Source organism: Hemitrygon akajei, chromosome 24 (assembly GCF_048418815.1).
Source record: "Hemitrygon akajei chromosome 24, sHemAka1.3, whole genome shotgun sequence".
Lineage (NCBI taxonomy): Eukaryota > Metazoa > Chordata > Chondrichthyes > Myliobatiformes > Dasyatidae > Hemitrygon > Hemitrygon akajei.
This window is the reverse complement of record NC_133147.1, coordinates 31146838-31170922: the sequence shown is the minus strand read 5'-3', so window position 1 is coordinate 31170922 and position 24085 is coordinate 31146838. Positions and strand designations below refer to the sequence as shown.

General features: G+C 54.1%; 2 protein-coding genes across 3 annotated transcripts in view; one reads left to right on the top strand and one right to left on the bottom strand.

The window, feature by feature from the left end:
• The window catches only part of slc6a8 (solute carrier family 6 member 8), a 67978-nt gene extending 53854 nt beyond the window's left edge, over positions 1-14124 (top strand). For both annotated transcript variants that reach the window (XM_073028628.1, XM_073028627.1), the window contains 6 exons: positions 402-514; positions 1967-2104; positions 10610-10712; positions 11905-12005; positions 13223-13393; positions 13868-14124. In XM_073028628.1, the coding sequence (XP_072884729.1) occupies positions 402-514; positions 1967-2104; positions 10610-10712; positions 11905-12005; positions 13223-13393; positions 13868-14002 (761 nt within the window). In that variant the 3' untranslated portion in view covers positions 14003-14124. The remainder of the gene's footprint in view (positions 1-401; positions 515-1966; positions 2105-10609; positions 10713-11904; positions 12006-13222; positions 13394-13867) is intronic.
• Positions 14125-21452: 7328 nt separating this feature from the next.
• The window catches only part of bcap31 (B cell receptor associated protein 31), a 110768-nt gene continuing 108135 nt past the window's right edge, over positions 21453-24085 (bottom strand). Inside the window, exons 7-8 of the mRNA XM_073028626.1 lie at positions 22663-22763; positions 21453-22091 (exon numbers count right to left, since the gene is read on the bottom strand). Of these exons, the coding sequence (XP_072884727.1) occupies positions 22053-22091; positions 22663-22763 (140 nt within the window). The 3' untranslated portion in view covers positions 21453-22052. The remainder of the gene's footprint in view (positions 22092-22662; positions 22764-24085) is intronic.

Genomic DNA, 24085 nt, shown 5'->3' with positions numbered 1-24085 from the left:
CGTCCCAGTAACGTGGGGTCCGCACCGTCCCGGTAACGTCCGCTCCGTGTCGTCCCAGTAACGGGGTCCGCACCGTCCCGGTAACGTCCGCTCCGTGTCGTCCCAGTAACGTGGGGTCCGCACCGTCCCGGTAACATCCGCTCCGTGTCGTCCCAGTAACGGGGTCCGCACCGTCCCGGTAACGTCCGCTCCGTGTCGTCCCAGTAACGTCCACTCCGTGTCGTCCCGGTAACGGGGTCCGCACCGTCCCGGTAACGTCCGCTCCGTGTCGTCCCAGTAACGGGGTCCGCACCGTCCCGGTAACGTCCGCTCCATGTCGTCCCGGTAACGGTCCCGGTAACGTCTGCTCCGTTGGTAACGGTCGGCGCCGTCCCGGTAACGTGCGCTCTGGTCTATCCTAGGGCCCGGCCTGGCCTTCATCGCCTACCCGAAAGCCGTGATGCTCATGCCGCTGCCCCAGGTGTGGGCCGCCCTGTTCTTCATTATGCTGCTCTTCCTCGGCCTCGGCAGCCAGGTAACGAGTGGCTGGTGGAGGGAATGGAATTGAGGAATGAGGGGGCTAGGGAGAGAGGGAGGATGGGGTAAGGGGGAAGGGGGGTGGGGGGTAAAGGGAAGGAGGGTGAGGGGGAGTGGGGGAAGAGTATGAGGGGTAGTGGGAAGAGTGGAGGGAAGAGTGGGAGGGGATGGGAGGAGGGGGGAGAAGTGAGGGAGGGTGGGGGAAATGGAGAATGGGGTGGAGGGGAATAGAGGGGGAGGGGGAAATGGAGGGAGGATGGGGTGGAGGGGAAGAGAGGGGAGGGGAAAGAGAGAGGATGGGGTCGAGGGGGAGGGGGAAGCGGAGGGAGGATGGGGTGGAGGGGAAGGGGGGGTGGGGGAAGTGGAGGGAGGATGGGGTTGAGGGGAAGAGAGGGGGAAGTGGAGGGAGGATGGGGTTTAGGGAAAGAGAGGGGGAGGGGAAGTGGAGAGAGGATGAGGGGGAGGGGGAAGCGGAAGGAGGATGGGGTGGAGGGGAAGAGGGGAGGGGGAAGTGGAGGGAGAATGGGGTTGAGGGGAAGAGAGGGGAGGGGAAGTGGAGAGAGGATGGGGTCGAGGGGGAGGGGGAAGCGGAGGGAGGATGGGATGGAGGGGAAGAGAGGGGGAAGTGGAGGGAGGATGGGGTTTAGGGGAAGAGAGGGGGAAGTGGAGGGAGGATGGGGTTTAGGGAAAGAGAGGGGGAAGTGGAGGATGGGGTTTAGGGAAAGAGAGGGGGAGGGGAAGTGGAGAGAGGATGAGGGGGAGGGGGAAGCGGAAGGAGGATGGGGTGGAGGGGAAGAGGGGAGGGGGAAGTGGAGGGAGAATGGGGTTGAGGGGAAGAGAGGGGAGGGGAAGTGGAGAGAGGATGGGGTCAAGGGGGAGTTGGAAGCGGAGGGAGGATGGGGTGGAGGGGAGGAGGGGAGGGGGAAGTGGAGGGAGAATGGGGTTGAGGGGAAGAGAGGGGAGGGGAAGTGGAGAGAGGATGGGGTCAAGGGGGAGGGGGAAGCGGAGGGAGGATGGGGTGGAGGGGAAGAGGGGAGGGGGAAAAGTGGAGGGGGATAAACAGCAGAATCCTGCCCATCTGCCTCTCGGGGCACAGTCCTGTCCACATCTCCCAACCCTGATCATATTTCACTCAATGTTCTTCTCCCCCATCTGTGGACCCCTCCTCAATTCCATGACCTCTTCAGCACCCCTCCCCATCTTGCGACCCTCCTCTGGCCCCTATACCCCTTCCGCTCTGTGACCCTCCTCACGCCCCTAAACCCCTCCCCGTCTCTGTGACCCTCCTCAGGCTCCTCTACCTCTCCTCCTCTCTGTGACCTCCCCTCCCTCCCCATCTCTGTGAACCCTCCAGCCCCTGTACAGAGAGAGGGAGCCCACTGAAGATTATAGTGTACGGGGAGAGCGAGGGGCTCTCTTGCTCACGTTCTGGCCTGCTTGTCGCCCCCAGTTTGTGGGTGTGGAGGGATTCGTCACTGGCATTCTCGACCTGCTGCCCGCCAAGTGCTCCTGCCGCTACCAGAGGGAAGTTCTAGTGGCCATTGTCATCATGATTAGCTTCATCATCGACCTCTCCATGGTCACCCAGGTAAGCCTCGGCACCTCAGGCCTCTCTGTGAGCCCCGCTCACTGGTCCAACCGGCTGTGGGTGGGGCAGAGGGGTGTGATGAGGAGGGAGCTCCGCGACCATAAGACACAGGAACAGAATGGGACCCTTTGGCCAATTGAGTCCGCTCCACCGTTTCACGATGGCCAAACTGATTCCCTCTCAACCCCACTCTCCTGCCTTCTCCCTGTGTCCCCTCGTAGCCACACTGATCAGCAACCCATCAACCTCTGCCCTAAACCTACCCAGAAAGACTGAGCCTCTACAGCTGTTTGCAGGAATGAATTCCGCAGATTCACCACTCTCCATTCGAAATGGACGTCCCTCTGTTGTGAATCTGTGCCCTCTGGTCCTGGACTCCCCCCCCCCCCCCCCCCCCCCCCCCCACATAGGAAATATCCTCTGTACGTCCACTCTGTTGAGGTCTTTTAACATTCGATGGGTTTCAGTGAAAATTCCCCCCTCATCTCTTCTGAATTCCAGTGAGTCCAGGCCCAGAGCTATCTGCCCAGGGGCCCCACGAATCTCTGTGTGTCAGTTTTATTCGAGGGGACGGCAAAATTTAAAATTTTATTTTTGGCGGCAACGGGTATGCTTCTGTGGCCGGAGTTCCATTGTACTCCGAGGACAATGACACCCTGGCTGGGGCCCTGTATCTTTTCCATATTAATGGCCCAGCCCCGTCCCCCGAGGGATTCGATTCGCACGTGAAGGGCCTTTGACATAATGGTCTCAGAAGGACCTTGGAGAAGAATATCGTCCATATAATGTGCAATCAAAATCTCCGGTGGGAATTGGATGTTGTGTAAATCGCGGGAGACAAGGCCATGGCAGATTGTGGGGCTGTGACTGTAGCCTTGGGGCAGGCGATTAAATGTGTATTGTCTGCTATCCCAAGTAAAGGCAAACTGGTCTTGGCTATCTGAGTGCAGGGGAATCGAGAAAAATGCATTCGCTAAATCGACAACAGCGTACCAGGTTTATGGGGACGGCCTGCGATGTCTTCAGTAAGGGTGACAATGTCAGGTACAGCGGCGGTGAGGGGGTGCAGCCTTGTTCAATTGCCTATAGTCAACGGTCATCCGCCAGGAGCCGTTCCTCTTACGGACGGGCCAAATGGGGCTATTGAAAGGTGAGGCAACGGTTCTAATAATTCCCTCCCGTAACAGGGCTTGAATGGAGTCTGCGATTTCTTGGCGCCCCCCCCGGCACTCTGTACTGACTGTTACAGATGATCTTGGAGGGAGGGGGAATAACAATTGGCTCCCACTTAGCCGCCCCGACGACAATAGTGGCTCGCGCGATGCCGAAGGTGAACTTGCCCCTGTTTGTTTCAAGTGATTGTCCCTTTAAAACATTGATCCCGAGGATACATTCCGGGGAGGAGGCAATAAGGACTTGTACACGTCTGGGGGAATGGTTGCCTATGGCTAGGTGAAGGGTGACCTCCCTAGCTGGTAACAGGGAGCCCCCCAATCCCTCTATCTGCATGTCCGTACCCTCCATAAGGCAGGATTGCCTGGGATAATCGTGTGCTGGGCACCTGTGTCGACAAGCCCCATCCACCTCTGTGTGTTTCCCTTTCCCCAATGTACTGTGACGGGTATATGTGGCCTCAGGTCCCCCGGGCGGGAAAGGGCGAGAGAGCAAATGCGCCGGGGGCCCTGGCCTTCATCCTATGGGAGGGGGGAAGAGGGCTGCCATGCCGGGGGTGAGGCACTTTGCTGGTGGAGGTGGGACATTTCCTCCCTGACAAGCTGTCTGAGTTCTGCTTTGAGGGCCTTCGAGACAGTTTCGGGCAGGGGAGGTGCTGAGGGTGGCTCGGTGTGGATGGTCTATTTGTAACTAGTCTTCCCCCTGCAATGCTCCTTCCACAGGGCATATAGGTTGGGGGTGGGGATGCCATCTATCTGGTTACGATCCACCCCTGCACGCAGCAGGTCCGTGTACAGCTGCCTGCGTGTATATCTGAGAGGGATAGTGTCTAGGGCCCTTGTCTCGGTCTTCCAGACCTGCGTAGGTGCCCCCCTCTGCATATATTCTAATCCCTCCAGGAGGGTGATGGCATCCCGTACGGTCCTACTGCTGGCTGGTGCCATGAGGGGCAGGATTACTGACCAGATCGGGGCGTGCGGTAGTGACCAAGGATCCCACTGGGGCACCGGTCACTCGTGTGTTTTCAAGGAAGTTACGGTCGCAGGCACCTTGATAGATGCCGTTGACCAGTGCCCATTCCCTGATAACCCGGGTGCCCTCACTGACCGTACCCCATTGCGGGCGCCCGTGTAGATCCCACTCCAGAAGTGTGGGATAGCGAGCTCGTACCGCGGTCACTACCCGATCCCACAGGGTCGTACCGTCGCGGATTTCTGCTTGTGGCGCCCGCAGCGCATTGTTTATGCTCTGCTGGTCAGAGAGGCTTCCCAGGGCGCTTGCCTCCTGATGGGAGAGGCTGAGGTTGGGGGCCCCCCTCATCCCACAGCTGGAGCAGCCAGGCCGCGAGGTGCTCGCCTGGTCGTTGGCGGTAGCAATCCGCCAACTGGGTCAGCTCCTTGGGGGAGAAGTCCCGGGTCTCAGTGGACTCGGAGTGACTAGGGGAAGGTCCATCTGTCTCCCCCTCGTTCCCTTCCTCCTTGGGGGAGAAGTCCCGGGTCTCTGTGGTCTCGGAGTGACTAGGGGAAGGTCCGGCCATCTCCCCCTCGTTCCCTTCCTCCCTGCGGTGAACCTGGGACCGCGTGGTGACGGGTCGGGCATGTTGGAGCTCGGGTGAGAAGGGGGAAGGGTGGTTGTGGGACCTTGGCTCCTCGGGCACCCCCTCGTCGTCACTATCCAGCCAGATGTCCCCATCCCCCAGCCATGCGTCCAGCTTGTCGCCACACTGGACTAAGGCTGGAATCTTTAATGGTTCCGGCTGCCAGCCAGACCGACTGGCTGCCCTGGCCTGCTGAAGTTTTATGAGGCGACAGGCAAGTTCAGTTCCCCTAACTTCAAGGTCGTTGGCTCGGGCCTGGGCAGCCTGTGCTGCTTCCTTCAGCGTGCAACAACGCTGACTGAGGTCTTCAATTTCCCTGTCCTTCCGACCACACAAGTGCTGCAGGTGATCAGTAATTCTAACCTGGCGTCTCAGCAGGGACGCAAACAACCAGAAGGCACCCCTTTGACTCCCCTTGGCTTTGGGGAACCCGGATTCCTTCAGGAGGGAGACCACATGATGGCCGAGCTTCTCTCCACGGGGCTCTAACTGCTCAGACCAGTCCACTGGTTTTCCGTGGTCTGCCAGCATGCTGGCCAGACTCTCAAATCCCTCCCTTTCATCAGCCCACCCGGGGATCTTATCCTGGGTGCCTGCACTGGCTTTCTTCCCCTTGTTCCAGAACATTATCCCCTGTGCTTGTGTCCAGCCCAAACCTATGAGACCCTGCTCCGCAGCACCAAATGTTGTGATGGAAAATAACTGGTTCTTTGAGTCTCAACAGTAGAAGCCTGGACACACACAGTTTTAATAATAAGGAATTTATTATTAAGGGGAAGTCAGGTCAACACAAGCAACTACAATACACAGGAAAGCGGTGTGGGGACAGGGTAGGGTTACACAGACAAAGAACAAGTGAAAAGCACTACAACAGCTATCCCCCTTGACCTTGGATAGCTGCGGCTCCCTTACCGGGACAAACGATAGACCTTCCCAAACATAAATCAATGCACTTGCCTCCAATGAGGTGGTCTGTAAGAGAGGGCGAGCCAAGGGCAAGTCTCACCTTTTATAGCATGGGGCTAGGCGAGATAATCCAATTAAGGTGACCAATAATTTAGGTGTGCATTGATTAGTTGGGAGGGACCAAATGTCGATTGGCGTGTGGTGTGTCCTCCGAGCAGCCAGGTGGCAGTGCATCTGTCACGTGGCCGGTATCTCTGGATACATAAGGGTGTCCTTTCAATCCCGGAATCATTCTCCAATGAACCCTCTCCAATGTCAGCACATCTTTTCCTAGATGTGGGGCCCAAAACTGCTCACGATAGTCCAAGCGAGCTCTCACCATGCTCAATGAAGTCTCAACATCTCATCCTTGCTTTTATATTCTAGTCCTCCCAAAATTAATGCTAACGTTGCATTTGCCTTCCTCAGCACTGACGGAACCTGCAAATTAACTTTAAGGGAGTCCTCGAATCCCCTCAAGTCCCCTTTGTACCCAAGTTTTTGAATTTCTGTCTGTTTAGAAAATAGTCGACCCTTTAATTTCTTCTAACAAAGTGCACGACCAAACACTTCCCCACACTGTATTCCATCCGCACATTCTCCTAATCCGTCCAAGTCCTTCTGTAGTCCTATTTCCTCAAAGCTACCAGCCCCTCCATCCATCTGCAAACCTGGCCACAAAGCCGTCAATTCTGTCGTCGAGATATAACGAAAATGAAGCGGTCCCAGCCGGACCCCTGTGAAAAGCATAGAAAAGGCCCCCCTTATTCCCACTCTTTGCCTGCCGCCAATCAGCCAATATTCTATCCATGTTAGTATCGCGGGTTCTTAATTTGTTAAGCAGCCTCATGTGCAACAACTTCTCAAAATCCAAAATCTATTCGCAATTGTCCTTTGTCTATTCTGCCTGAATTCCAGCAGATTTGTCATGCAAGATTTTCCCTAAAGGAAACCATGCTACTGCAGTCTATTTTCACCACGTGCCACCAAGTACTCCGAAACTGCATAAGAAACGGGAGCAGGAGTCGGCCATCTGGCCCGTCGGGCCTGCTCTGCCATGGCTGATCATGGCTGATCTGGCCCTGGACTCATCTCCACCCACCCCATAGATCTCAATTCCCCGATACAAAAATCTATCCAACCTTGTTTTAAGTATATTTACTGAGGAAGCCTCCACTGCTTCATTGGGCAGAGAATTTACCAGATTCACCACTCTTTGGGAAAAGTAGTTCCTCATCTCCAGTCTAAATTTACTCCCACAGATCTTGACGCTGTGTCCCCTAGTTCTAGTCTCACCTACCAGTGGAAACAATTTTCCTGCCTCTATCTTATCTATCCCTTTCATAATTTTGTGTTTCTGTAAGATCTCTCATCCTTCTGAATTCCAGTGAGTACAGTCCCCGGTGACTCAATCTCTCCTCATAGTCTATCCCCCTCATCTCTGGAATCAACCTGGTGAACCTCCTCTGCACCACCTCCAAAGCCAGTATATCCCTCCTCAAGTAAGGAGACCAGAACTGCACACAGCACTCCAGATGCAGCCTCACCAGTACCCTGTACAGTTGCAGCATGACCTCCCTGCTCTTAAATCCAATCCCTCTGGCAATGAAGGCCAACGTTCCATTTGCCTTCTCGATTGCCTGCTGCACCTGCAAACCGACCTCTTGTGATTCATGCACAAGCACTCCCAACTCCCTCCGCACAGCAGCATGCTGCAGTTTTTTTCCAATTCAATAATCCAGACAGACATAATTTATTGATCCTGAGGGAAATTGGGATTTGTTACAGCCGCACCAACCAAGAATAGTGTAGAAATATAGCAATATAAACCATAAATAATTAAATAATAATAAATAAATTATGCCAAGTGGAAATTAGTCCAATCTTCCATTTTTCCTTCCAAAGTGGATGGCCTCGTATTTACCAACATTGTATTTGTACCATCTGCCAGAACCTTGCCCACTCACTTAACCTATCTATATCTCTCTGAAGACTCTCTGCATCCTCTGCACAATTTGCTTTTGTACTCAATCTAGTATCATCAGCAAACTTGGATACACTACTCCCAGTTCCCTCTTCCAGATTGTTAATGTTGCGAGCCCAGCACTGACCCCTGCAGCACACCGCTCACCACTGATTGCCAACCAGAGTAACACACATTTATCCCAACTGTCTGCTATTTAGCATGCAATTTATCCATGCTAACACATCACCCCAACTCTCTGCTTTCTATTGGTTAACCAATCCTCAATCCATGCTAACATATCACCCCAACTCTCTGCATCCTTATGGATAAGTCTTTCATGTGGCACTTTATCGAACGCCTTCTGGAAATCCAAGTAAATAACGTCCATTTGTTCCCCTCTATGCACTACCTTTGTTATATTCTCAAAGAACTCCAGTAAGTTTGTCAAACAGGACCTGCCATTGCTGAATCCATGCTTTGTCTGCCTGACAGATCCGTTTCTTTCCAGACGCCTCGCTATTTCTTCTTTAATGACAGCTTCAAGCATTTTCCCAACTACAGTTGTTAAACTAACTGGCCTATAGTTACTTGCCTTTTGCCTACATCCTTTTTTTTTGAACAGTTCACCTTTCAATCTGCTGGGACCTGCCCAGAGTTGAGAGAATTTTGGTAAATTACCACCAAAGCCTCAACTACAACCTCTATCATTTCTTTCAGTACCCAACAGGACCAGGGGACTTGTTGATCTTTAGACCCACAAGTTTGCTGAGCACTACCATCACATCCGTATCACCCCTCTTCAGCATGTTAGGTGTGTCCTCCTCTCTGAAAACTAACGCAAAATAGTCATTCAAAGCCCTGGTCATTTCATCATTACCCAATATCAATTTCCCCTTCTCATCCTCCAAGGGACCTACATTCACTTTGACCATCATTTTCCACTTTATATTATTATAATATCCTACTATCCCTTTTTATATTTTGTGCTAGTTTATTTTCATAATCTATTTTCCCTTTCTTTAGTCTTCCTGGGTGGTTCTTTGTTGCTTTATAAAGTTTTCCCAATCTTCCAGTTTCCCGCTACACTTGGCAACTTTGTATGCACGAGCTTTTAGTTTGCTGTCTTCCTTTATTTGCTTAGTTCTCCAAGACTGGCTCTCCCCACCTCCACTGACCTTATCTTTAACTGGAATACACTTCTGTTGAGCACCATGAAAAATCTCCTTGGAAGTCTTCCACTGTTCCACCATGTAGCCAGTGTTCCTAGTCTGCCCTACCCAGTTTTGTAGTCTCCCTTGTTTAGGCACAATACATTGGTTTTATTGCACCCTCCATTTGTATGAGAAACTCGATCATACTGTGATCACTCTTACTAGAGGATCTCTAAGTTCACTAATTTTACCCGTCTCATTGCACAGGACCAGATCCAAGATAATACGTTCCCTTGTAGGCTCAATACATGCTGTTCAAGAAAGCCATCATGTATGCATTCTATGAAGTCCTCCTCAAGACTGCCTAGACCAACTTGATTCACCCAATCTACATGGAAGCTAAAGTCTCCCATGAGACTGTTCCATTCTTACATGCCTCAGATATTTCTGTTCATTCTCTGTGCCACTGTAATGTTATTATTCAGTAGCCAATAGACAGCTCTCAGAGATTTTATTTCCCTTTACTATTCCTAATCTCCACCCAGATGGATTCAAAATTCTTCTTAGATCTTGTATCATCTCTCACCACCACCCTGAGTGGCCTCCGTCGGTCATGGTCGCGCTTCCGCTGGTCACTGGTCTCCAGGGCGGAGTTGATATGGAGATCCGTCTATTGCCCATGCAGTGGGACCCCCTTCTCCATGCTGGTGACAGGTCCAAAGGAACGACGAAAGTCGATACGGTTTGGTGCCAGCAGCATCGCAGGAGTCGCCGTGCCCGTGCTGGGTACACATCACCCTGGTCTCACCCTTAAGAGCGCTAGCCCACCTCCCTTACATTCCTGCCTATCCTTCCGCTTTACCTGATATCCTTGGATATTTAATTTCTAATCCTCTCCACCCTGCAACCACATCTTTGTAATAGCCACTAAATCATACCTCTTTGTACTGATTTGTGCCACAAGTTCACTGACCTTGTTATAAATCCTATGGGTATTCAAATAAAGTGCCCATTATGCTTTTAAGATCTAGTAAACTCTGTCTCTTTTGCACTTGACTTTCCTGCGCTCCACCCTTACTGTTCTCTTTTTCACCCCATCCAGAATAGTTGATCAACCACAAGCTATTCTAAAAGCCATCTCATAGGTATTCAACAAATTCTCTTGGGGTTGAGTACCATCTGATTTTCCCCAATCTACCTGCAAATTGCAATCCCCCGTGACATTGCCCTTTTGACACGCCTTTTCTATCCCCCCATTGTAATTTGCATTTCAAGTTGGTGAGACATTAACCCACAGCTCCCTCTGCCCCTGTGGGTGGGGTGTAACCCCTCAGATGGGAGGTTAGGAAATGAATCTCCCCACGGTGGGATTTTGTTGTGCACGAGTAGGGATGTGCAGAATCAGCTTCAAGTCCCAATTGGTTGACTACCCCACAGCTCTAAATACCGATTGGCTGACCATCCCACAGCTCTAAATACCGATTGGCTGACCATCCCACAGCTCTAAATCCTGATTGGTTGACCACTCCACAACATCAGGACAGTAGATCTCCAGGCGCCTGCAGGGATCGGGAGGTAGTGAGAGTTTGTGATCGGGTGGGGAAGCATGTGTTTATAGTGTTTATAGCATGTGCTGTGTTAGTGACATCTCCTTTCTCTCTTCTCCTGCCCAGGCTGGCATGTTCATCTTCCAGCTCTTTGATTACTACTCAGCCAGTGGGATGACGCTCCTTTGGCAAGCCTTCTGGGAGTGTGTGGTGGTGGCCTGGGTTTACGGTGAGTGTCACTGACTCTCCTCTCCCTGCACAGGTAGAGAGGGTGCAGGAACCCACCGCTACCCATTCGGATGTGACGGTAGAGGCCTGAGTGTCACTGACTCTCCTCTCCCTGCACAGGTAGAGAGGGTGCAGGAACCCACCGCTACCCATTCTGATGTGACGGTAGAGGCCTGAGTGTCACTGACTCTCCTCTCCCTGCACAGGTAGAGAGGGTGCAGGAACCCACCGCTACCCATTCGGATGTGACGGTAGAGGCCTGAATGTCACTGACTCTGCTCTCCCTGCACAGGTAGAGAGGGTGCAGGAACCCACCGCTACCCATTCGGATGTGACGGTAGCGGCCTGAGTGTCACTGACTCTCCTCTCCCTGCACAGGTAGAGAGGGTGCAGGAACCCACCGCTACCCATTCGGATGTGACGGTAGCGGCCTGAGTGTCACTGACTCTCCTCTCCCTGCACAGGTAGAGAGGGTGCAGGAACCCACCGCTACCCATTCGGATGTGACGGTAGAGGCCTGAGTGTCACTGACTCTCCTCTCCCTGCACAGATAGAGAGGGTGCAGGAACCCACCGCTACCCATTCGGATGTGACGGTAGCGGCCTGAGTGTCACTGACTCTCCTCTCCCTGCACAGGTAGAGAGGGTGCAGGAACCCACCGCTACCCATTCGGATGTGACGGTAGAGGCCTGAGTGTCACTGACTCTCCTCTCCCTGCACAGATAGAGAGGGTGCAGGAACCCACCGCTACCCATTCGGATGTGACGGTAGCGGCCTGAGTGTCACTGACTCTCCTCTCCCTCTGCGCTGGGAGGAACGGGGCAGGAACCCCGTGAGCTGTTGGAGAGATGCTGGGAGAGTGGGCTTGTGGTGTAAGTTTACAGTGAGGGAGAGGCGCCGTGACCGGGGGTGGGGTGGGGTGGAGGGGGCAGTATGGGGAGGGGCAGTGACACAGAGGGAGGGAAGGGGGACAGGAATCCCTGAGTGGGTTCTGGTTGAGTCTGAGCCTGGAGTAGGAGTGGGGAAGGTGGTGTTGATTCACTTTGGGTCAGGAATACAAAGAGGTCAGTGGTGGGAAGAGGAAGGGTGAAGGAGTGGCTGCTGGGACAGGGAGTTAATGATGGTGGAACTCTGCATCATCCACCATCCACCCCATCCTTAGCCGGTGTTAACCCCTACGTCTGTCCCTGCAGGCGGAGACCGATATATGGGTGACCTGGAGTGTATGTTGGGGTACCGGCCCTGTGCGCTGATAAAATGGTGCTGGTCGTTCATCACTCCTCTGATCTGCATGGTGAGGACACGGGACATCCCATGGCGGTGGCAACAGGGGGGAGGAGGTGGTGAGATGGGGGTGGCGGGGGGAGGAGGTGAGGTGGGGTGGCGGGGGGTTGAAGAAGGAAGAGGGGCGGTGGAGTTGAAGAAGGAAGAGGGGGCAGTAGAGGGGTTGAAGAAGGAAGAGGGGACGGTGGAGGGGTTGAAGGAGGAGGGGAGGCGGTGGAGGGGTTGAAGGAGGAAGAGGGGGTAGTGGAGGGGTTGAAGGAGGAAGGGAGGCGGTGGAGGGGTTGAAGGAGGAAGAGGGGACAGTAGAGGGGTTGAAGAAGGAAGAGGGGGCAGTAGAGGGGTTGAAGAAGGAAGAGGGGGCAGTAGAGGGGTTGAAGAAGGAAGAGGGGGCAGTGGAGGGGTTGGAGGAGGAAGAGGGGGCGGTGGACGGGTTGAAGGAGAAAGAGGGGGGGTGGAGGGGTTGAAGGAGGAAGGGAGGCGGTGGAGGGGTTGAAGGAGGAAGGGAGGCGGTGGAGGGGTTGGAGGAGGAAGGGAGGCGGTGGAGGGGTTGGAGGAGGAAGGGAGGCGGTGGAGGGGTTGGAGGAGGAAGGGAGGCGGTGGAGGGGTTGGAGGAGGAAGGGAGGCGGTGGAGGGGTTGAAGGAGGAAGGGAGGCGGTGGAGGGGTTGAAGGAGGAAGGGAGGCGGTGGAGGGGTTGAAGGAGGAAGGGAGGCGGTGGAGGGGTTGAAGGAGAAAGGGAGGCGGTGGAGGGGTTGAAGGAGGAAGAGGGGGTGGTGGAGGGGTTGAAGAAGGAAGGGAGGCGGTGGAGGGGTTGAAGGAGGAGGTGGGGGGGTGGAGGGGTTGAAGGAGGAAGGGAGGCGGTGGAGGGGTTGAAGGAGGAAGGGAGGCGGTGGAGGGGTTGAAGGAGGAAGGGAGGCGGTGGAGGGGTTGAAGGAGGAGATGGGGGCAGTGGAGGGGTTGAAGGAGGAAGGGAGGCGGTGGAGGGGTTGAAGGAGGAAGAGGGGGCGGTGGAGGGGTTGAAGGAGGAAGGGAGGCGGTGGAGGGGTTGAAGGAGGAAGGGAGGCGGTGGAGGGGTTGAAGGAGGAGGTGGGGGCAGTGGAGGGGTTGAAGAGGAGGTGGTGGAGGAGGGAAGGGTAAGAGAGGAAGGGAGAAAGGCTGATCAGGGAACATGGGGGTGGGTGGGCAGACCCTTTCTCCTCCACCTCACCCTGTCTCCTCCCCGACTCCAGGGTATCTTCACCTTCCACCTGGTGAACTACCGGTCGCTGACGTACAACAAGACGTACACTTACCCCTGGTGGGGCGAGGCCATCGGCTGGAGTCTCGCCCTTGCTTCCATGCTCTGCATCCCCACCACCGTCGTCTACAAACTCAGCCACAGCAGGGGCTCTCTCAAAGAGGTGAGTACGGGGCAGGGAGAGAGGAGGTGGCGGAGAGGGTGGGAACAGCGCGGGACAGGAGACGGTGAGTGGGTCTTGGACAGGGTCACGGTCCCACATTAAAACTTTCAGAGGTGGGGTGTGGGGGCTCCCTCACACGGTAGCGTAGTGGTTAGCACAACGCTTTGCAGTCCAGACAACCGGGGTTCAATTCCCACTGCCGTCTGTACGTCCCCCTGTGACCGAGTGGCGTTTATCCCAGTCCAAAGTTAATCGGTCATTGTAAATTGTCCCGCGATTCGGCCAGGGTTAAACCGAGGGTCCCTGGGCTGTGCAGCTCAGAGTGCCGATTGTGTATCAATAAATAAATTCAGATCCCTCCCCCTATCCTCGGGGGGGCGGGGGTGGTGCCTGCAGTATTTTGCGTGTGTAAGGAAACGGCCTCCTGTGACATTGTTGACGGATGTTGTGCACGCTCCCCCTCCCTCCCCTCAGCGGTGGCAGGAGCTCACCAGGCCTGTGTGGGGGAGTCACCACCTGATGTACCAGGCTGCAGAAATAGACGTCAAGCAACCGTGCCAGGGAGCTTCCTGCTCTGAGAAGGTGGTCATCTACGAGAGCGTGATGTGAGGGCGCACCCGGACGGGACCCCACTTCAACTCCAGTCTGGGGTCAGCCCAAGCACCCCAGGGATGGTCTTCCAGAACATTCTGCTGCTGCGTGCGTGTGTGTGTCTGTGCCTGAGGTTTCGGGAGGGGGTGGGGGGGGTTGGGGTGAAGAGTGGGAGGGGCTACCGACTTTGTGAATGCAGAGGCCGTCTCGAAGGACAGTGGGTCTATTGATGAAAGGGTGCAATTTCAATGTACCCACCCTATCCTGGGCGGAGGACATTGTGACCCTCTCTGAGGGTACACCCACTGTCCTCTGGGAATGTGTGGGGGTGCGGTGAGGTGATGTTCAGTCTGAATCTGATAAAACCTGCACAGAAGTGTGTCTGATCTTCACCCACAACCGTTTCTGCTGATCGCCAACCGAGCGCTCCCCTTGACAGATTCTGCAGGCTGGGATAATTTTGGTGTCTTCCCTCCCTCACCTCAAAGCTCCCCCTCCTGAACCTCAGGCTGAATGATAGTGTACTGTGATTATTTATTATATAACATGTAATTAATGTGTTAAACTTTGGAAAAGATGCACTTCATACCAACTGTCAGCTCCTTGCTGGTTCCAGTTGGACAGTACTCGCCCACCTCCTCGCACTCTGCTGAGATCCATTCCCAGGCAGAACATTCTTCCAGATTCCTCCTTGGATTGAATTGGAGACTGTAAATAGGGAACCATGTTCCTGCTGCTGGGAATAGAGATGGGAACTGTGCACAGTGCTCCCAGTGTGGGTCTGACCCCAGGATACAAAGATGGGAACTGCACACGGTGCTCCCGGTGTGGGTCTGACCCAGGGATACGGAGATGGGAACTGTGCACGGTGCTCCCGGTGTGGTCTGATCCAGTCTGCAGGTGGAATTGAACTAGAGTTTGTACAGAGTGAAAGGGGGAGACTAACCACCTCGGAAGAGTTCATTGTGATTGTGCCAATAACGATAGAAATGATTGTACATCAGAGTGATGTAATCACTTTAAAATAAGCACCTTAATATGATACTGTGATAACTGCACAAGTTAACAATCGGAGTAATTCTTAAAGCATGCTTGAGATTTTTGAGTCTTCTCCTGGATTTTCCGTGTGTGAATTGAAATGAATAAAATATTTTGACAACTGGTCTCCATGGCGATCCGGTGTCTGGTTTCAGCCTAGGCTGTGCAGCCTGTTTCACAGGGCCTAGTGCCGGAGGTCCACTCCTGACACCAACTACTGCCAATCTGCCACTTTCACACACCCTGTGGGTGGTTTGTGCAACCCACCCCACCCCAGCCTCCCCAGGGACACAGCTGGACTTGCCCGCTCCCAGCTCCAACATGAAGCATTTGGGCTGGAAGGATTCCTGATGTCGAGGGGCGGGGTGGAAGAGGGCCACAGAGAGAGGAGGTTCCCGAGAACTGGCCGCTGCCTCGTCAGCCTCAAACCCGTCGCTCACTGCCCAGGGGCCGGAAGACAGGCAGGAGTGAGGGGGCTACCTGCCCACCGCTTGGACAGAGGCCCCGGAGAGAAGCAGTGAGATTTAGATGTTGTCCAATCAGACTCTCCATCACTGGTTCAAACCCTGGTGGTGGCGGTGGCTGCTGTGATTTTACTGTCCTGGCGAACAGGCTCCTTTTGAGGGTGTGCCGAGGAGGGGAGAGGCCCCATCAGCCAATGTCTCAGGAGCATTCAGACCTACCAGTGTCATCATCGGACCCATGCTGGCCCGAGAGACCTCACCTCACCCAGGGCTCCAGCTGAGACCGGCAGGCTGCATCTTTCTGCCACAAAGGCGGTTACCAGGGAGCCACAGTCCGACGGCCTGGCACAGGAACACTATATCAGTGCCAACCATGATGCCAAACTAAACCCTCCCTCACCTAAACAAGACCAGATCACTCTGTAAAAATCTCCCCTAAACCTTCCTTCACTCAGCATAAACCAGCGGTTCCCAATCTGGGGTCCACGACCCTTCAGTTAATGCTAGAGGTCCTTGGCATTTAAAAAAAAAGGACAGGACTGTTGCCTTAAACTGATGATCTCTGGTATTGGTCATTTCTGCCCTGGCTGCCACTCAGTCTTTGCCTCTATCAAGTCATCTCACACCCTCCTTTGCTCCAAAGAGAGAAGCCCTTGCTCTCTAATCCAGGCAGCATCCTGATATATCACCACTGCACCCTCTCTGAAGCTTCCACATCCTTCCTACAATGAGGCGACCAGAACTGAACACGATACTCCAGGTGTGGTCTAACCAGGGTTTTACAGAGCTGCTACATTACCCTCATACATAGGAGCAGAATCAGGCCACTCAGCCCATCGAGTCTGCTCTACCAATCCGTCATGGCTGATTTATTATCCCTTTCAACCACATTCTCCTGCCTTCTCCCTGTAACTAACCTTTGACGCCCTGACTGATCAAGAACCTATCAACTTCTACTTTAAATACACCCAGTGACTTGGCGATGAATTCCACAGATTCACATCCTCTAAGGAAATTCCTCATCATCTCTGTTCCGAACGGACATCCTTCTATTTTGAGACTGAGCCCTCTGGTCCTCGACTTCCCCCCCACTAAAGGAAACATCCTCTCCACATCCCCTCGATTTGGACCTTTCAGTATTCGATAGGCATCAGTGAGATTCCCCTCCCCCTCATTCTTTTAAACTCCAACAAGTACAGGCCCAGAGCCATCAAATGCTCTTCATAAGTTAACCCTTTCATTCTCGTGAACCTTCTCCGAAGGGTTCAACCACGAGCTGCTCTAGAAAGCCATCCCGCAGGCATTCTACAAACTCTCCCTCTTGGGATCCAGCACCAACCTGCATATTGATCTTCTGATGCTATGTCACCTCTAAGGATTTTATTCATTTTTTAAACCAACAGAACCACATCACCCTGTTTACCTGCCTGTCCTTTTGAAACAATCTGTATCCTTCAATGTTAAGCTCCCAGCTATAATCTTCTTCCAGCCACAACTCAGTGATGCCCACATCTCTAACTGCGCTACAAGATCATCTACCTTATTCCATTTTCCACATGATTTCAAATATTACACTTAAAGTCCTGTATTCATCACACTTTTCGATATTGCAATGTACTGACTACAAGTTCCTCATCTGCCTGTCCCTCCTTACAGTCTCACTACACACTGCGTGTACTTGTATACAAAGTGCCCCCTCAGACTTGTGACCCCAGCTCCCACCCATTGCCAACTTAGTTTAAACCTCCCACAGCAGCTCCAGCAAACCTGCCCACTGGGATATCGGTCCCCCTCTGGTTCAGGTGTAACTCGACCTTTTTGTACAGGTTGTACCTTCTCCAGGCTATTACCTCGCTGCTCTTGAACTCAACCCCTGACTAACGAAGGCCAACAAGTCAGATGCCTCTTTTACAACCCAGTCAATTCTGAGGTATTTCTGGATGTGGAAATCAAGTTCCACACTGCCAGGAATCTGGTCTTTAACCCCGTGCTTTGATTTTATCTCCCTGAAACTTTGCCACTCTCTTCGGCCCCGTGCTCCTACACGTTTCTCACCTGGGAGAAAGGTGTATCTTCCCCATGTATGACTCTCACAAATGTCAGATCTCTCCCGAGCATCCACCGCTCCACAGAAATCAACCCAAGCTTATCCAACCTCTCCTCATAGCTCACACAGGTGGCATCCTCACCAGGTCCTTCACTACCGGGGCATTGGAGTCAAAAGCGCATCGATCCCCAGAGGCTGCTGACAGGAACGGATACTGTGGGAATGGGTTGCTGAGGGTGCGAGTCCCCGTCCCCTATTGAAATCGTGGAGCAGTCAGACTGCAATGGCTTGCAGCTCACACATCAGCCTGCCGCTGCCGGTCTAGGGGGTGAGGTTGGCTCAAAGGTGGTTCAGGCGAGCCAGCTGGCAGGCAGCCAGCCTGTAATCTAATCGCAGCTGTTACGTGTGAAGCAGTACCAAGGGTCAAGGCCAGATAAAGCTCTCAGCAGCTACAACCCGCCTGACCTTGCCCAAGGGTTAATGACAGGGTGCATGAGCTCTCGCACGTCTCCGGCTGCCAGAAACTCGGAGCCCTCCTGCGGACCTCTCACAGGAGCTGGGGATCCATGCACAGCAAGCTCCCACGGGAGGATGGTCACGGCCAAGTGGTGGAAAACAGTGTGCTGTGTGAAGGTGCCGGATTGTGTCCTGCCGGACGGACCCGTGCTGCACAACAGCGAAGGTACCGTGCAGCAGCTAACAGGGAATGACACAGTCCTGCACTGCAGTGAAGGTGCCATATGGGAGCTGACATCTGACACGGAGATGGGACAGTCCCACGTTACAGTGAGATGCTGTACAGGAGCTGACATCTGACACGGAGACGGGTCAGACCCACGTTACAGTGAGATGCTGTACAGGAGCTGACATCTGACACGGAGACGGGTCAGACCCATGTTACAGTGAGATGCTGTACGGGACCTGACATCTGACAAGATGACGGGTCAGACCCACGTTACAGTGAGATGCTGTACGGGACCTGACAGCTGACACGAAGACGGGACAGACCCATGTTACAGTGAGATGCTGTACAGGAGCTGACATCTGACACAGAGACGGGACAGTCCCACGTTACAGTGAGATGCTGTATGGGAGCTGACATCTGACACGGAGACGGGTCAGACCCACGTTACAGTGAGATGCTGTACGGGAGCTGACATCTGACACGGAGACGGGACAGTCCCACGTTACAGTGAGATGCTGTATGAGACCTGACATCTGACACGGAGACGGGACAGTCCCACGTTACAGTGAGATGCTGTACGGGAGCTGACATCTGACACGGAGATGGGACAGTCCCACGTTACAGTGAGATGCTGTATGAGACCTGACATCTGACACGGAGACAGGACAGTCCCACGTTACAGTGTGATGCTGTATGGGACCTGACATCTGACACGGAGACGGGTCAGACCCACGTTTGACAGATGCTGTACGGGAGCTGACACTGAGACGGGACAGTCCCACGTTACAGTGAGATGCTGTACGGGAGCTGACATCTGACACGGAGACGGGTCAGACCCACATTACAGTGAGATGCTGTATGGGACCTGACATCTGACACGGAGACGGGTCAGACCCACGTTACAGTGAGATGCTGTACGGGACCTGACATCTGACACGGAGACGGGACAGTCCCACGTTACAGTGAGATGCTGTACAGGACCTGACATCTGACACGGAGACGGGACAGTCCCACGTTACAGTGAGATGCTGTACGGGACCTGACAGCTGACACGAAGACGGGTCAGACCCACGTTACAGTGAGATGCTGTACGGGAGCTGACACTGAGACGGGACAGTCCCACGTTACAGTGAGATGCTGTATGGGACCTGACATCTGACACGGAGACGGGTCAGACCCACGTTACAGTGAGATGCTGTATGGGACCTGACATCTGACACGGAGACGGGTCAGACCCATGTTACAGTGAGATGCTGTACGGGAGCTGACATCTGACACGGAGACGGGTCAGACCCACGTTACAGTGAGATGCTGTACGGGAGCTGACATCTGACACGGAGACGGGACAGTCCCACGTTACAGTGAGATGTTGTACGGGACCTGACAGCTGACACGAAGACGGGTCAGACCCACGTTACAGTGAGATGCTGTACGGGAGCTGACATCTGACACGGAGACGGGTCAGACCCATGTTACAGTGAGATGCTGTACGGCAGCTGACATCTGAGACAGGACAGTCCCACGATACAGTGAGATGCTGTACAGGACCTGACAGCTGACACGGAGACGGGACAGTCCCACGTTACAGTGAGATGCTGTACGGGAGCTGACATCTGACACGGAGACGGGACAGTCCCACGTTACAGTGAGATGCTGTACAGGACCTGACATCTGACACGGAGACGGGTCAGACCCACGTTACAGTGAGATGCTGTACGGGAGCTGACATCTGACACTGAGATGGGACAGTCCCACGTTACAGTGAGATGCTGTACGGGACCTGACATCTGACACGGAGACAGGACAGTCCCACGTTACAGTGTGATGCTGTATGGGACCTGACATCTGACACGGAGACGGGTCAGACCCACGTTTGAGAGATGCTGTACGGGAGCTGACACTGAGACGGGACAGTCCCACGTTACAGTGAGATGCTGTACGGGAGCTGACATCTGACACGGAGACGGGTCAGACCCACATTACAGTGAGATGCTGTATGGGACCTGACATCTGACACGGAGACGGGTCAGACCCACGTTACAGTGAGATGCTGTACGGGACCTGACATCTGACACGGAGATGGGACAGTCCCACGTTACAGTGAGATGCTGTACAGGACCTGACATCTGACACGGAGACGGGACAGTCCCACGTTACAGTGAGATGCTGTACGGGACCTGACAGCTGACACGAAGACGGGTCAGACCCACGTTACAGTGAGATGCTGTACGGGAGCTGACACTGAGACGGGACAGTCCCACGTTACAGTGAGATGCTGTATGGGACCTGACATCTGACACGGAGACGGGACAGTCCCACGTTACAGTGAGATGCTGTACGGGAGCTGACACTGAGACAGGGCAGTCCCACGATACAGTGAGATGCTGTACAGGACCTGACATCTGACACGGAGACAGGACAGTCCCACGTTACAGTGAGATGCTGTACGGGAGCTGACATCTGACACGGAGACCGGTCAGACCCACATTACAGTGAGATGCTGTATGGGACCTGACATCTGACACGGAGACGGGTCAGACCCACGTTACAGTGAGATGCTGTACGGGACCTGACATCTGACACGGAGACGGGACAGTCCCACGTTACAGTGAGATGCTGTACAGGACCTGACATCTGACACGGAGACGGGACAGTCCCACGTTACAGTGAGATGCTGTACGGGACCTGACAGCTGACACGAAGACGGGTCAGACCCACGTTACAGTGAGATGCTGTACGGGAGCTGACATCTGACATGGAGACGGGTCAGACCCACGTTACAGTGAGATGCTGTATGGGACCTGACATCTGACACGGAGACGGGTCAGACCCATGTTACAGTGAGATGCTGTACAGGACCTGACATCTGACACGGAGACGGGTCAGACCCACGTTACAGTGAGATGCTGTACGGGAGCTGACATCTGACACGGAGACGGGACAGTCCCACGTTACAGTGAGATGCTGTACGGGACCTGACAGCTGACACGAAGACGGGTCAGACCCACGTTACAGTGAGATGCTGTACGGGAGCTGACATCTGACATGGAGACGGGTCAGACCCACGTTACAGTGAGATGCTGTACGGGAGCTGACATCTGACACTGAGACGGGTCAGACCCACGTTACAGTGAGATGCTGTACGGGAGCTGACACTGAGACGGGACAGTCCCACGTTACAGTGAGTTGCTGTACGGGACCTGACATCTAACATGAAGACAGGACAGTCCCACGTTACAGTCCAAAACCATTTATTATTCCCATAACAGCGGATGTGTAAACACCTTTTCTGTGAGATTACAAAAGAACTGAGACCTTCAGCCCAGAGACAAGGTGGGCATCTGGTAAACACTGGCCTCACACCCAGTGAGCGGTAAGCTATATCACACAGCATACATTTACAAGCCCAGTCGTTTATCCTCGTGTCGCACACACGCCCCGACTGGAGTTCCCTCAACCACCACACCACTCCACACGGAGAGGAGAGAGTGAGTGGGAGAAGGCTGTGCAGAGGGAATGGGGGTGGGGGTGAGGGGTGGAGAGAGTGGTCAGACAGAGGGGAGGTGCTGTGGGAGGCCGGAAGGGACAGGGGTCCCCACCCCCTCAGGCCGGCCGATGGGACCCACCACCCACAGCACGCAGGCACCTGAGGGGCTGCAGGTGGGAGGTGGGAAGAGGGGCCGGATCCCAGTGGCTAGTGCGACGTGGAGTGAGTGGGGCAGGGGATCCTGCTGAGGGACGGAAATGCATGGGAGGTGAGGGGAGGGGTAGGGGGTCCCGGTACAGAAGTGCTCAGCATCAGGCTGGGGGACCGGTCCTCAGCACCAGACACGTCTACTCCTCCTTCTTGTGGGTCGGTCTGTCCACCTCCGACTGCGTGGGGAGAGGAAGGGAGAGGGGGTCAGCAAGAAACAGACGCTGGGAATCTCCTCCCTTCACCTACCCTCTCTCTCACCCCAGGTTTCCTCCCCTCCCCACTCCTCTCCCAAGATATCTCCCCTAGATACCCCCCACCCATCTTCGGGATCCCTATTTCTCCCTTCCCATTACCCCTCTGCCCTTCCCCCTAGGGAATCTCACCAGACACCCCCACCCAGGATGTCCATCGCTATCACTCCTCAATCTGGGATCACCTGCACACCCCCCCCTCCCACCCCATTCACACTCCCACCTCTCCTAAATAAGGTCACTGAGAAACAGACTCCCACCCTGGTTCACCCCTTTCCCAACCCAATCCCGCTGGCAATCCCAGCCTGGTCCACCCCTTTCCCAACCCAATCCCGCTGGCAATCCCAGCCTGGTCCACCCCTTTCCCAACCCAATCCCGCTGGCAATCCCAGCCTGGTCCACCCCTTTCCCAACCCAATCCCGCTGGCAATCCCAGCCTGGTCCACCCCTTTCCCAACCCAATCCCGCTGGCAATCCCAGCCTTTCTCAGACCCACCTGGAGCCGGGAATGCTCCTCCAGCAGCCGATCGTACTCCTTGGTCAGGCCCTCTGCTTGCCGCTTCATCGCCGTCAGCTCGCTCTCCGAGTGCTGCAGGGCTGTGGAGAGCAGGGACGTCAGTCTACGAAATACCCTCTCCACCTCCACGCCACTAGAACATCAGCCCCCCCCCCCCCCCACCCCCAACATCAGACACAGCCCACCCCCGACTCCAGAAACCCAACCTGAAATAGTGACAGAGCGTGACATGTGGCAGGGTGGGACACATTTGAAAAGAACAACTCTCTTCTGCAGCGAGTTTTATTATTTGCCTGGTTGCCGGCCATCGTTGAAGTGGGCCGGAGTTGGAACAGTCAGGCTGGGGTCCCATTTTGTTTGTACAAAGCCATTGCGCTGAGAATCGGCCTAGAGTCGTGGTGTGTCCTTTGGGCGAGATGTGGGAAGTCTGGGAGACCTCTGGTCTCACCGATAACTATATCTGCACAAAACGCAACTCCTTAGAGACTGCGTTAAGGAACTGGAGCTGCAGCTCACTGACCTTCGCCTCAAACGGGAGAACGAGGAAGTGATAGAGAGGAGCAACAAGGAGTATGGACAGCCAGTGCAGAGTGCCCCTGTGGCCATTCCCCTCACTGAGATTATACTGTTTTGAGTACTGTTGGCGGAAACGACCTACCAGGAGGAGCCCATAGCAAGCATGTCTCTGGCACTGAGTCCAGCTCTGTGGCTCAGAATTGAAGAGGGGAGAAGAGGAGTGCAGTAGTGATAGGGAATTCTGTAGTTACAGGCGCAGGCGGGAGTTTCTGTGGACGTGAAAGAGGCACACGGATGATATTTTCCCTCCAGGTACCAGGGATGTCTCGGGTCGGGTCCACGACATTCTAACGGGGGAGGGTGAGCAGCCAGCAGTCGTGGCACATATTAGCACCAACGACAACAGAAGGAAAAGGGAGGAGGTCATGAAGAGAGAAAATAGGGAGTTAGGCAGAAAGCTGAAAAGCAGGACCAAGGGTAGCAATCTCTGGATTATTCTGCCACGTGCCATTGAGGGCAAGAATACGATGATTTGGCAGATGAATGTGTGGCTGTGGAATTGGTGCAAGGGCAGGGTTTCAGATTTCTGTAACATTGGGATCTCTTCTGGGTTAAAAAACAGGAGGTTACAAATGAACCTAAGGGGGACCAATATCCAGTGGGCAGGTTTGCTGGAGTTGCTGGGGAGGCGTAATAAGACTGTGAGGACAGGTAGACGATAGGGCAAAATTGCAGTCCGTGGGATGAGTTGAAACATAACAAGGCTAAAATCAAAAAGGGTGATGAATATAGGACTGAATGTTATATATTTGAATGCATGCAGTGTACAGAATTGTAATGCAGTTAGGCATCAATGAATCATAGCTGAAAGTTCATAGTGGGAGTT